The sequence below is a fragment of the Pagrus major genome, chromosome 23, assembly GCF_040436345.1.
Source record: "Pagrus major chromosome 23, Pma_NU_1.0".
Lineage (NCBI taxonomy): Eukaryota > Metazoa > Chordata > Actinopteri > Spariformes > Sparidae > Pagrus > Pagrus major.
In genome coordinates this window covers 25,514,456-25,527,071 of record NC_133237.1, presented here as the reverse complement: position 1 = coordinate 25,527,071, position 12,616 = coordinate 25,514,456, and the positions used below count along the sequence as shown (strand labels likewise).

General features: G+C 41.4%; 1 protein-coding gene across 1 annotated transcript; it reads right to left on the bottom strand.

Annotated features, from left to right (window-relative positions):
- Nucleotides 1-203: 203 nt before the first annotated feature.
- Nucleotides 204-12,258, bottom strand: elac2 (elaC ribonuclease Z 2). The gene is made up of 24 exons (XM_073494934.1): nucleotides 11,737-12,258; nucleotides 10,865-10,915; nucleotides 10,691-10,761; nucleotides 10,201-10,265; nucleotides 9,911-9,968; nucleotides 9,758-9,826; nucleotides 9,563-9,682; nucleotides 9,400-9,455; nucleotides 9,239-9,297; nucleotides 8,675-8,747; nucleotides 8,473-8,585; nucleotides 8,282-8,380; nucleotides 8,059-8,197; nucleotides 7,598-7,683; nucleotides 7,156-7,280; nucleotides 6,573-6,669; nucleotides 5,306-5,444; nucleotides 5,186-5,224; nucleotides 4,993-5,102; nucleotides 4,113-4,212; nucleotides 3,859-3,979; nucleotides 3,276-3,354; nucleotides 2,829-2,973; nucleotides 204-647 (listed from the first exon to the last, which is right to left on the bottom strand). Exons 1-24 carry the CDS (start codon nucleotides 12,096-12,098, stop codon nucleotides 399-401), a joined length of 2,625 nt encoding a protein of 874 aa, XP_073351035.1. The 5' UTR covers nucleotides 12,099-12,258; the 3' UTR covers nucleotides 204-398.
- Nucleotides 12,259-12,616: the final 358 nt, after the last annotated feature.

Below are 12,616 nucleotides of genomic sequence, written 5' to 3'. Positions count from 1 at the left end.
ACTCCACCACTTTTTACACATTAAACAGCAGAGAAACGAGGAACGAGCCAGTAAAAGAAGAACTGCTGACAATCTATGAGACCTGGAACTTTTCGAGCCAGTATTAGCCTCATCAATCACCTATAAACCCGAAGTAACTGAACAAAACCCTGACGATAGGAGGTGGTTCTCAATGGACGAACAACACGGTGTGAGAAACTGCCGACTGTGTGATATTATTTTATTGTGTTTAATGAAAAACAAAAACTAAACTCATAGCTCAGCTTTGTGCGCCGAATTACACACGAGTTTTCTTCGATCAAGCCACACATACCAAATAAAAATCTCAAATTCATTTAAATAAAACAACTCATGCTTTCAGTTCAAGTCTTTTCCTCGTGTTTTAAACCAAATCATCTTCAGCTGGTCTTCAGTCTCTTCATCTCCACGTCGTGCGTCGTCGCCTCCTCGTCGTCTCTCTGGTCCCTTTTGGCAGCTCGGCTCACGTCGCTCGTCTTTCCCTCGTTGTTCACCTCAAAGCTGCTTCCTCTCGGGTTTCTCAGCTCCCTCCTGTCTCTCCTCTCCTCCATCTCGCCGATCTCCTCTGCGAATAAGGTTTTTAGTGCGGGAATGAGCCTGGGGAGGATTTTAAGGTCCCCAAAGCGAATCTGAGCAAAAAAGAGGAAATGGAGAAAACGGTCAAGTGGCTGCAGCGGGTCTGAGTCCGAACTCCTGAAGGAGACAGAATCTTATCTTCCAGCAGCCTCGCGTCTAAAAGGGAAGAAATCTCTTTTTCACACTTCAGGAGGGAAAATCTGCAGTGAAGTGAAACAACATAAAGCTCAGGAGGAGCAGCTGCAGTCTGAAGGTCTCACATTAACACAACAGCACAGAAACATTCAGAGTTTTCTCAGTTTCAGTTTGTTTCTGTCGACTCGTCAGAGATGAGATCTAAATACTCGTCTGAATTTCTTTTAAAATGATGCTTGAAACTTCTCTGCTCGCCTTTCATTACGACATATTTACAACCAGCCCTTCATATCTTGCGCTGTAATGCAGTTATACAGTATAAACATGTTTATATATCCTTGTTTTAATTCATTTTGTGTCATGTGAAGCACTTTAAATGTCATTAGAGTATTTATTCTTGAGTTTGGACTGAAAAACTGAACTGAAATGAGGCCGACGACGCTCTGATTCATTTTGTTCTGGTCACTTTGACTCAACATCATTAACAGACAGAACTCATCATATTTTAGGCAAAAAGGGGGAAAAAATGAACCGAACGTATCACTAACCTGTTTGTCTGCAGTGTTTTATTTGTATTTTATCTAATTTTTCAAAATCTCATTTACTCTGGTTTTATTTTCTTGTCTTTGAGTCTTTGAACGTCGGTCTGATGAGTCTCGACAGCTGAAAAACAAAACTGAGAAGGATTTTAAAAAGTACAAAAACAGGTGGAACGACAAACAAGGTCGGAGTCGAGCTGTGGTTCATCAACAACTTTTACAATAATGTGAAAAGACAGTTTTTAATATTTCTGTTAAATAGATGAAAATTACTGAACAAAGCTCAGTCGAGGTCAGTTCACTGGTTTTATCTCTGGAGCTGTAAACCCAATCTCTCGTCTTCATCACCAGATTAATCACATTTTTAATTTTAAATTATTGTCTTTTTGTTTTACTTCCAGTTATTATATTGGAATACAAACGATTCGGGCGTGGCTGCAGAGTTTCAGAGTTTTATGTAAATGAATGTTATTTTTTGTCCTCGTGGCTTTTAATTAGTCTGATGTATGAGTGTCTTTACTTCGTCAGTATTTCTCCTTGTTGTTGTTTGTTTGACACAATAGAAATGAGGGTCACCCTTCAGTGATCTCTCGTGTATAAATAAATGTTGATGGATTGATTGAACCGGGGTCGTTTTGACCAATTAATATCCTCCGTTGGATGATTTGTAATGTTTGCTTCTTGGTAATTTATGGAGCCTCGTGACTCTTCGCTCTCTGGAACAACAAACACTCGGTGGTGGATTTATGAAGGTGAACTTGTGTTGCCAGAGTAAATAGAAAAGTGCATCCAGGATTTTTTTTATATATTGAATTCAGTCATGCAGCCAACATGTCATTTTTCTATTTATTCCTTTCAAATACAGATGAGTGTGAGGAGTGATTGACGCCTGGATGTCACTGAGGGAGAAGTACAGAGGAAACTACTGTCACTAACATGTATACAGGATGTTTACTTTTTATATTATCTCAGTTACAGGAATTTAATACCGAGGAACTTGTGTATGGATATTTGAGTTGATCATCAGGACAATAAGATCTGTTTTTAATGATTATGTGAGCCCTCCTGGGAAGTCAGTATCCCTTCTTAGTCGTTTGTTTCTCAGGGTGTTTTTCTTGTGTGAGTTTTTGCTTATTTTACTGCCAAAGTTTAACAAACTGAATCTGTAACCTGCATCATAGCTTTTAGCTGTTATCTGGTACGATATACATATTGTACAGTTATGTTTTTGTTTCTTTAAGTGAGCCAATCGTCTAAAAGAAGCATTTTTTTCTGATTTAGACCAACATTTATTTGCTTAAAGAAGAAGTAAAAACAAGAATCCAGCTTTTAATACTTAACACCCTTAGATACTGGTGCTACAGACACGTTATGTTCTCATTAATGGCTGAAAAAAGATTTATAACGAGAATCAGTGTTGAACAACTGCAATGTTTGTTGCAATTGTGTGAAAATCACAAAGACATGAAAAACACTTCCCTTTTCAGAGGACAGCTGTCGAGTGTTTTTTTAAATCCACTCAGCAGCGTTTTAAGGCAACACGTGGACGAACATACTCACTCTCATGTGGTCGAACGATATCCCGACCCTGTCAGTGAAGTCTTCGCTGAACAGAGGGATCTTGGCGTAGCGCTGGCTGAAGTGGTTCAGCATGATGAACTCGGCGTTCATCCTCATGCCGATGCCGATGGCCTGGGAGGTGGTGCTGTCAGAAATCGGAGCATAAAGTCAGATTTGTGTTACTCTGCTCTCGGAGGGAAACTTTCAGTGGGAATATTGTTTTTCTGTGGACATAAAAGATGCTTTGTGAAGACGGATTCTCACTCCGACACCATAAAAAGGTGCAGAAATCGAAGTCAATATCTGCGGAGGTGTAAAGAAATTTAACAATGCACTCAAAAATAACTGCAAACAGCCAATAAAGTGCTTTTGTTGGCTGCTGCAGTTTCTATTTTTTCATCCGCTTGCATAAAAACATTAAAGCTCGTTTGTGCTGCTTTTAATCACCTGTGTCTTTTCTCCACAGCTTCCTCTTCCATCCCGTCCTCCAGTGTCGCCTCGTGGATCAGTAGTGTTGCGTTCTTTCCTTAAAAAAGACGGCAGAATCAGAGGCCTGAATCACAGACGAGCACTTACAGCCCTCCTCAGTGTCCCGCAGGACAAATCAATCAGGTCATCGGCGTAATCGAGAATCGGCACGCCCCGTTTGTCCGCCGAGTCGAGGCCATCTATAATGAACAGTCGTGGGGATATACTCGCCGTCTCTGGGAGGCTTTTGCTTGGACAGAATCCAGTCAAGCAATTTAAGAAGAGTCAATGAAGTGGGATCCCGCAGGAACCATTAGAAGAACCCGCCTGCCAGCTCCGAGAGTGATCGAAAGCATTAAGAAATATCGGATAAATTATTCAGAACGAGTGGTGAAGTCGAGACGACCTTATATGAATCTCTGTAATATTGAAAGCTTGAACGCTCAATTTGCTATTACCTACAGTGTGTGTGTGTGTGTGTGTGTGTGTGTGTGTGTGTGTGTGTGTGTGGATACACACTCACAGTGAAATGTGGGCTTTAATCATTCTGAGTGCTACTAACCGATGTGTACGAAGGCGTCGCAGGGCATCGTGTCACCGGAGAACGCCAGTTTCCATCCAGACTGATGAGTGAAGCTGCAGGCGAAGGCGTTCTTACAGTGACGCACCAGGCAGGTCTCAAACTGAAACACACACACACACACACACACACACACACACACACACACACACACACACACACACACACAAAGTAATGAGTAACTTTAAAAAGTACAAAAGGGTTTAATGTTAGAAGATGTTCACAGAGCTGCAGACCTTCTCCAGATCGTTCTTCTTCAGCAGCGCCTGGATGAGCGACTTCGTCCTCTGCTTCGGCGCCTCGGCTCCGTCGTTCAGAGATCTGTTAGGGATGAAGCTGAAACACAATACAGACGACGTTAAAGACATCAAGCACACACACAGATGTAACTGTGCTATCACAGAGGCGGCAGAGACATCATGTCATGAGCTGACAGTTACCAAAGAGTTGATCTCTGAACAGTCAGCGGTGGAAAGTAAATTTTGGACGTCCTTTGGGCTCATTTCATCCAGTTCAGAACTTCTCCCAGGTCATGTCATGGATTTCCATTAAAAAATGTCTGTTAAAACTTATTTTAAACAGCTGTAGCTGCACTCAAAGTACCTTTTAAGTTATGAATGTTTGATGTTTGGCCCTCTGAGCTGAATTTTTATCATTTGAGCAATGTTCATACTGTGTTTATTTCAAGCTTTAGGTGCGATACCTAAACTACGGCAGAGGATTAGGGCCAGAAAGTCAGAAAAAGGAGTCAGAAGTCTGACTTGATCATGTCTAAATGTCAGAACTCAAATTTAGTTTACAGCGGCCCGATTCCTCTTCTGTACTAAAGAGCCGGTGTTTCATTGGGTTCAGGAAATTCACAAGTTAAAGCTTATAACAGTTTTGGTTTGTTGCATAGAGATCAGACTAATAATTATAAAGTGTTTTACTAAAAGTAAAGATAAGAGAAGTGAACTTTCTTCTTTCTTTTCCCATTAATCATCTGAAAACCCCTCAGATTCATGTTATGACCCATTGGAGAGGCTCAGACTTGAGCTGCAACTAAGTTTTTTGTTCTATAAAATGTCTAGAAAACTCAATTTTATATCGACTCGACTGTTTCGTGTGTTCACATACTTGATGTGGTCGAGGATCTCCTCACAGCAGCTGTGATACTGGTTGAGCCAGCTCATGATCCCGGCCGGACCCACCAGGATGACGGGACTGAATGGCTTCCCCATCGCTGTCTGGAAGATACACATTTTTTGTATATATTTGTTTATTTTCAAGTCATTTTAGACATAATGACATCATCTTTTCTTCAACATACCAGAGCTCTTTGCCTCTCGTACAGCATCATGAGCAGCCCCTGAAACAAGACGATGGTTAGAAGCTGAATGATTATAATCCAACATCAACATGTTGATCGTGTATTAACGCTGCTTCTTACTGTGTGGTGGTCAGCGTGCATGTGAGAGATGAAGATGGTCGAGATCTTGGACAGAACGTCGTCCACGTTTTCTCCGTAGTGTCTGCAGAGCTGACCGAACGTCCCCTCGCCACAGTCCAACAGCACCGACTGACTCGGGCTGCACGCAGAAACAAAAAACAAGAGGAAATCATGAGCAGATAAACACTGAATGAGCTCAAAAAAACACTTTCTTGACAGAAATTGATTTCTGGGTGAGATCCAACTACACACATCATTATTTATTAAAAGTGTTTGAGTTTTTTACAGAAACACGGATCTCTCGACCTCTTTATCTCTGCTGGAGTCCGTATTTATAAGCTCCTGTTGTTTGGTGAAACTCTGTTCAAACCTGATTTAAAATTCTAGTGAAGATGTCGATGTTTCAATAATAGAACGGGTACAGAAGACATTAACAACGAACTCAGCTGTCAGGTTATTAGATACACGGTGTTAAAACTAATGCAATCTAATGTAACAGCGCTGCAATGATACTTAAAGGGGCCCGGTGGAGTCTTTCTCTTGTGAACTAAAGTTATATTTGAATTCAGTGTTCCCATTTAGTGTATTCTTGGGGTTTAAATGTGATGAATGCTTTTCCTTTTCTCATTAAACACTTCAGAAGTTTGAATCCTTCTTCTCTGTCTTTCCGGTGCATCGCAGCAACCAGCAGGTCAGTGGACGATTGTGTAACCATCGCCAGGAATGTGTATCGAAGTTTTTAATGTTCTCGGTTCAACTTTTCTGATCGTTTCAGAAGCTGCAGTTCGTCGAGTTGTTACGCCGACTTTCTATCATTTTGTCCGTCGCAATAAAGAGATAAAAAAAAACATGAAGGCGACACCTGAAGACAAGAAAAACAAGAAGTCAATTATTTTAAAGCAGATTTTTGCCAGAATGTTTATGTGTTTTCACATTAAGACTTTCCTCCAGAGAACAATGTTCACTGCAGTTTACTGTAAACTGTCGACTCTGGCGTCTGGTTTCCTCCAGATGATGATGAGTCGTAAGATTTCTCATCTCCCTGCTCCCTTATGCTGTTACAGACTGAAGCTCATATTGTGTAAAATGTTTTTAAGTGATGATAAATCTAAGAACAAACAATAAACTACAGGAGTTGAGTTGTGGATTATCGTCCACTTTTCACTGAGCTTCATGGGAACTAAACAACAATTAACTAAATACACATCAACACCATTTTAAAATTGATTTCTACCTGTGAGTTTATGTGGGAACCTGAGATCTGTACCTGATGTTCACTAAAGTGCCGCTGACGTTTCTGATCTTCATTGGAAGAGACGATCCCGTTCCTATGAAAACCACCTCTGGGTACTTTCCTCCTCGTCCTGCAGCAGAATAAACATATATATCACTGAGCTGATGCAGACAAAAAAAGACAATCGGCGGGCTGTACAACATTATTGTTCTTGAGAAGCTTCTATTGAAGCTTTAAATGTCTGCAGTCATATTTTTACAACACCATCCTCAAAAAAAATGTTAAAAATCACAAGAAAATACTTAATTTGAATAAAACAATTCTTCAGATTAATTAATATCGAAGCTGGCACCAAGTGGATGCAGGAACGTAACAAAATCTTTTATTTTTTGCCACAAATTTAAAGCAACATGATGTAGAAAATGGCATTTTGTGTGATTTGGCGCCCCCCGCTGTCGTACATACAAATCCCAGGTCTGTAACTGATTTAGAAGCTGATATTTTAAAGGTAAAAATGTGACATTATGTTGCTTTAAATTGGACGATAATAACATCAAACATCGCAGAAGAGCCGTCCACTTTAAAGACAGAAACAGTTTGATGTGGTGTTTCTCACCACGAGGCTCAGCAGCAGCGTCGGTGGAGCAGATCTTCCTGCACTCGTCCACTTCTTCCAGAAAGTTTGGGACCTCTGAAGCTTCTTTCACAAACTCGTCCGTGTTGCAGGAGGGGATGCAGTCTCTAACGAATCAAACACAGGAGTGAGGAAGACACACACCACTGCCCCGCAAAAAAAAAAAAAAACACTGCCGGGGAAAAAACAGGGAGTCTTTTTTTTTTTTCTTTTCCCCACATCTGACCTTCAGGCGCCTCTACAGTACTTGACAGAAACTGCGAAGAAAAAAACCCTGACACATATGAGACGAGGTTAAAAAGAAGAGAGAGGATGAAAGCGGCTGAGAGCAACGGTCCGGCCCAGATTGTTTTCTGTGACACGGCAGCGCTCCGAGCTGCAGAGTAATGTCGGCTAAATTGGGGGGATTGAAGGACAAACTAACCTTTGCCACTCCATTACAGGTCTGAGCTGGAACTTGAGGAGACACTCGGCTCTGACGTTGGGGATGTGCAGGGAGGCCTGAGGCTCCTGGGGATAACACACACACACACGCACACAAAAACAAGTTGTTTTTGATGTTTTCTTATAACTACTCTTCATGCAGCGTACTTGATTTATCACTTTGTGAACTCTGCCTTTGAAGCAAAGTAGAAAATAAAGTTTTGAGAGACGCTGCATTAAAAACTGCGATGAAAACAAAAACTCCAACATGTTTATGAAGCTGAGAATACGTTTTAAATATCATGGGTGTCATAATTTCTATTCTACAGCCAAAATTAAACTAAATGAGCTTTTAATTTTGATTAAATCAAAAGCCGGATCGCTGACGACACAGCTAGCTTAGCCTTAGCATGCAGCTGCGCTTCCACACACTTATCCTGCATGCTAAGAACAGCAGAATACCTTCGTGGTGTAGGAGTGGAGTTGTGGGAAGATCTCCGGGTGAATCATGTTCAGCTGAGCTTGGATCTTGTGACTTCTGATGTTGTGGACCGTGCTGACGTGTTCGTTGAGGATCAGGTGTTCTGTTGTGGATGGAAACCTGCAGACACACAGAAAGAAACTCTCAGTATGTTCAACTGAATGTTAAAATAAGCAGGATTCTTTATGGAGTCTGGTTTCAAACCTCTCCATCCACTTCTTGTATTCATCCGTGTTCAGAACGGAGTCTGGAGTGATGTGGACCACCAGCACCGCAGGATCCTCCGAGCCTCCAGTTTGGTATCTGGAGCGGACGACAGACTGGATTTAAAAACATTTTCTTACATACATTCAGTTTAGATCAGATCAAGAAAGAAAAACGACAGATAATCAAACCTTCTCAGCTGCCGGTTGTTGCAAACAGATTCAACGAACTCCTCAGACGGACACTCGACGACAACAAAGACTGGTCCCGGGTCAGTGGGAGTGCAAACCTGCTCGGGTCGGATCTAAAACAGAAACGGTGTCAGTTCAGACGGTTCAGAGCTGCAGCCTGATAACAGAGGTCATATCAGCGAGGAGCATCTTTATACGTCACCTCTCTGCCTTCATACGTGACACTTCTCCCGTCCTTCAGAGCCGATATGAGCGGACCGATCGCTGCTGTGCCTCTGTGGGGACAAAAGGTTTTATAACAGTTTGAGTTTCTGATCTCAACCTCTGGAAGATTGTGATAAGAACAACTTTCATTTTATACTGTTGACTGAACGATGATCATGAGTTGTAGGCTTAATTTTGAGCATCACACGATTGATTTTCTGCATTCTCGTAGATTTTTATGCACCAGTTTGTGCATTTTCAATTTATGGTCGAGAGCAGTAAGTGAAAATAAAAGTCTTCTGCTACTTTCATGTGTTTATTTTTGAGGACAAATGTCCTTTTTTAGATATTGAGGGGGACGTGTCCCCTGCACCCCGCTGGAAATTTACACCTACGGCTGAAATAATAGGTGAATAAACAAACAAGTGTAAGACTGTGCTGCAGAAGAAGAAGAAGACAGAAGAAGACAGAAGAAGACGACAGAAGAAGACGACAGAAAATGCATCATCTAATTTTAATAACCGATCCCCGACTGTTTGATTTTTATTAAAAATCCACTCACACAGGCAAACCGAGCTCCTTCGCTTGAGGTACTAAGAAATTCCCTTTCTTGGGGTGAAGCTGCAAAAATTAAAAGTAGAGAAGAAGAAAGTAAAAAACACAAAGTTCCTTCATGTGTTCATCGTATTTCACAGAGATGACGACATGTTGAAAGTGTCCCACCTTACATATGAAGGAAACCACCAGAGACGGATCTCTGGTCGCATTTTGTCTTTCACCTGCAAGAGAACAGAAACAAACAGCAGCTGTATTTTGTTCCTAATTAACAAAAGTGATTCCTACAAGTGGATCTCAGGCTGACAGGACGGTCTGTTCCTGGACTCACCTGGGCTTCCTCTGTGGCTGTTAGTGTAGTTGTCGTCCGTCCTGTTGGAGGCCGGACCTTGAGCCGGGCTGCTCCTGCCCGACTTGGGGGAGACGTTTCTGCTGTCCCCCCTCGACTGACCTGAAGAGCGAAGACAGAAAAGAGTCAGTGAAAATCACACAGCAGAAAAGACTGAGCACGAATGTTTGAACTCACCAAATATTGGCACTTGATAAACGGTCATCGTGTCGTCTGAATACGCCTCCTCAGTGTACGGTCGCACAGCTGGAAGTGCATCACACAGTCAACATCACATGGTGCTGATATCATGCAGATAATAATGCAGTTATACCGTGAAAATCAACATACACAGCTTGATCGCTTCCAGTGGTCCAGAAAATGACTTGATGGCGTCCAGATAGTTCTCCTAGAAGGAGGGAGAAGGAGGAGGAGGAGGAAGAGGAGGAAGAAGACAGAAGACAGGAGGAGGAGGAGGAGGAGGAGGAGGAAGAGGAGGAAGAAGACAGAAGACAGGAGGAGGAGGATGAAGAAGAAGAAGAAGAAGAAGTAGAGACACAGTCAGTGTAAAGTGAATATAGTGACTGTTGTATTAAAAACCTGCTGCAGACACGTTCACAGTGTGTGTTGGCGTCTCTCACCAGCTGTGGAGGTCCAGACAGAACACACTCTGGGACACCAGTGTCCTTCAACGTTAAAATCATCCCTGCAGAGGAAACAACACAGTGAATAAAATATCTATTACATTTTACTTTTATCAGGATTCTAGTTAAAAAGAGTCCTGTTATAAAGATCTGATGAAAATGAAAATGTCGGACATGTTCCCTCAATAAATGACAAATGAATATCATTGTACTCTGCATTCATTCTGTGATGTTTTACTCCTCTGAGAACAGATTTATACGTTCAGCCATCTTTTTCAATTTAAACCTCTAATTAACTGTGAAGAGGAAGTGCTACTTTCCCATCAATCCTCTTCTCCAGTTCTTATTTCAAATGAATAAACTTGGGAGCAGTGAGAAACACATGAGGTGGAACGATCTTCTATAAGTAAAAATGTGTTAATTAATCCAGCACTTCTATAAATTCAGAGTGACGGCCTGTAACAGATGGGATTAATAAAGTCCTGACCTGATAAACCTCCCACGTTCTGCCAGCTCAGTCTGGTCAGGAAGATGTTGTCCAGCTGAGTCGCTTTCAGCCTGTCAGAAGGAAACAAGAGGAATATTAAAGTTGTCCGTCTTTGTCATCAGATGACTCGGCTGATATCTGTGTTTGTACGGCGAGATGATCAGAGCAGCTTACTTGTGTTCCTGCATGAGTCTCTGTGTTCCTTCACCACAGTTGAACAGATATCTGCAGCAGAGAGGAGGACGATGACGTGTACATGATTGTTGGATCTTGTTTAAGCACTTTTAAAGCATTTTCAATGTGTTTTATTAAGCTTTTCCAGTACTTTGGGATGTGATATGATGCATTTTGCAATGTAAACCGGCTTTTTTAATCATTTAATAAAACATCAGTTCTTAGGTGGCCCCAAAAACTTAGACATTTTTAGATAAAGTTCAAAGTTCAAAGTTGACTTTATTGTCAAAACTGCAATATGTACAAGACATACAGAGAATTGAAATTGTGTTTCCCTCTATCCAGACAGAAATAAGAAATATAAGAATATAAAATAAAATAGAAATATAGATCTAAAAATAAAAATAAAAATAAAATATGTACAGCTAAGAGACATTCGGGAATATAAAGTCCGGAGATATAAATAGTGTGGAATAGGTATGTCAGTATTGGGATTGGATATAAATATAGATATAAAGAAATCAAGAGATCAACTTTTCAGTCGGGTCGTAATTAAGTTAATTTCAAGCAGTTTCAAGTACTTTATCATAAATCCAAGCACTTTACAGACCTTGAAAACCACACATTAAAATTCATTTTCAAGGACTTCACCTTGAACCTTGAGGGTGACAAGTTTAACCACTAGAGGTCAGCAAAAACCAGATGTGACTGCTGTGAAGATGCTCTTTAAGAAACCACATATTAATGTTTTATGATTATTTACAGTCAATTCTTTAATTGATTAACACTTTGTACCTCTAGTATTGGAGTGACAGGTGGGTGACAGACAGTCCTGCCTACTTTAAGTAACGAAATACTCGAGTATAAGTTACCTGTTGTACTCGGAGAAGACGTACAGTGACGCACTGTTGTCTCTGCTCCCCGCACCCACCACCTGCAGGTACACCGTGGACGGGCCGTGCAGCTCCCGCTTCTTCCCCCGGTTCTCTTTGGTCTTCACCCGCCGCAGCGGCTCCTTCTGCCTGGCTTTCTTCAGACCCGGCTGCGGTCTCATCTCCGGGTCGTTGTTGTTGTTGTTATTATTAGAAGAGGCCATTGTTCGGAAACACTGGAAAACAGTCCGGGGGACACGAGAATCACAGCGAGCGACAGCCGGCGGAGCAGCAGCAGCAGCAGCTCCGCATCTAAACAGCAGCAACGTGAAGGACTTCAGCTTCAGATGGACCGTATTCATAATAAACACGTCACCCAGCGACGAATAAACAACCAGCGACGGTTAATTACATCTCAAACCACTCTGTCAAAGCTCGTATCTGCATTTCCACTGTTGTTTTTTAAAGATGTAATTACCTAAGTGTTGCTAGGTGCTCATTCAGCAGGACTTTGACACATGTGACACTTCTTCCGGCATCTAATGATGACGTTTGAGACTCTTACCGCTCATTGGTGCGTGGAATTATTTAGCAGGACTGTGGACCAATCAGAGCGGCGTCTCCAGAGAGGGGGGCGGGGATAAAACTACTTCTTAAAGAGGGCTTTAACATCAACAGACTCCTACAAAATAAAACACCTAAAATAATATTATACATACTCAGCACTTATACAGCAACTTAACTATCAAATAACCCTAAAAACATATACTTATATTAAATTTGAAGAGCGTATAAATAACTGTATAAATGTTTTGTACTGTATAATTGTATAAATACAAAAATTTAAAAATGATGTAGGCTTATATTCCACTCTTTTACA

Coding starts and splice junctions, on each gene's coding strand:
- elac2 (XM_073494934.1), bottom strand. CDS start 12,098: ATGAATACGGTCCATCTGAAGCTGAAGTCCTTCACGTTGCTGCTGTTT. Junction 10,266..10,690: donor GAACGTGGGAGGTTTATCAG/GTCAGGACTTTA, acceptor TTTCCTCTGCAG/GGATGATTTTAACGTTGAAG. Junction 6,670..7,155: donor CGCTGCTGCTGAGCCTCGTG/GTGAGAAACACC, acceptor ATTCTGCTGCAG/GACGAGGAGGAAAGTACCCA.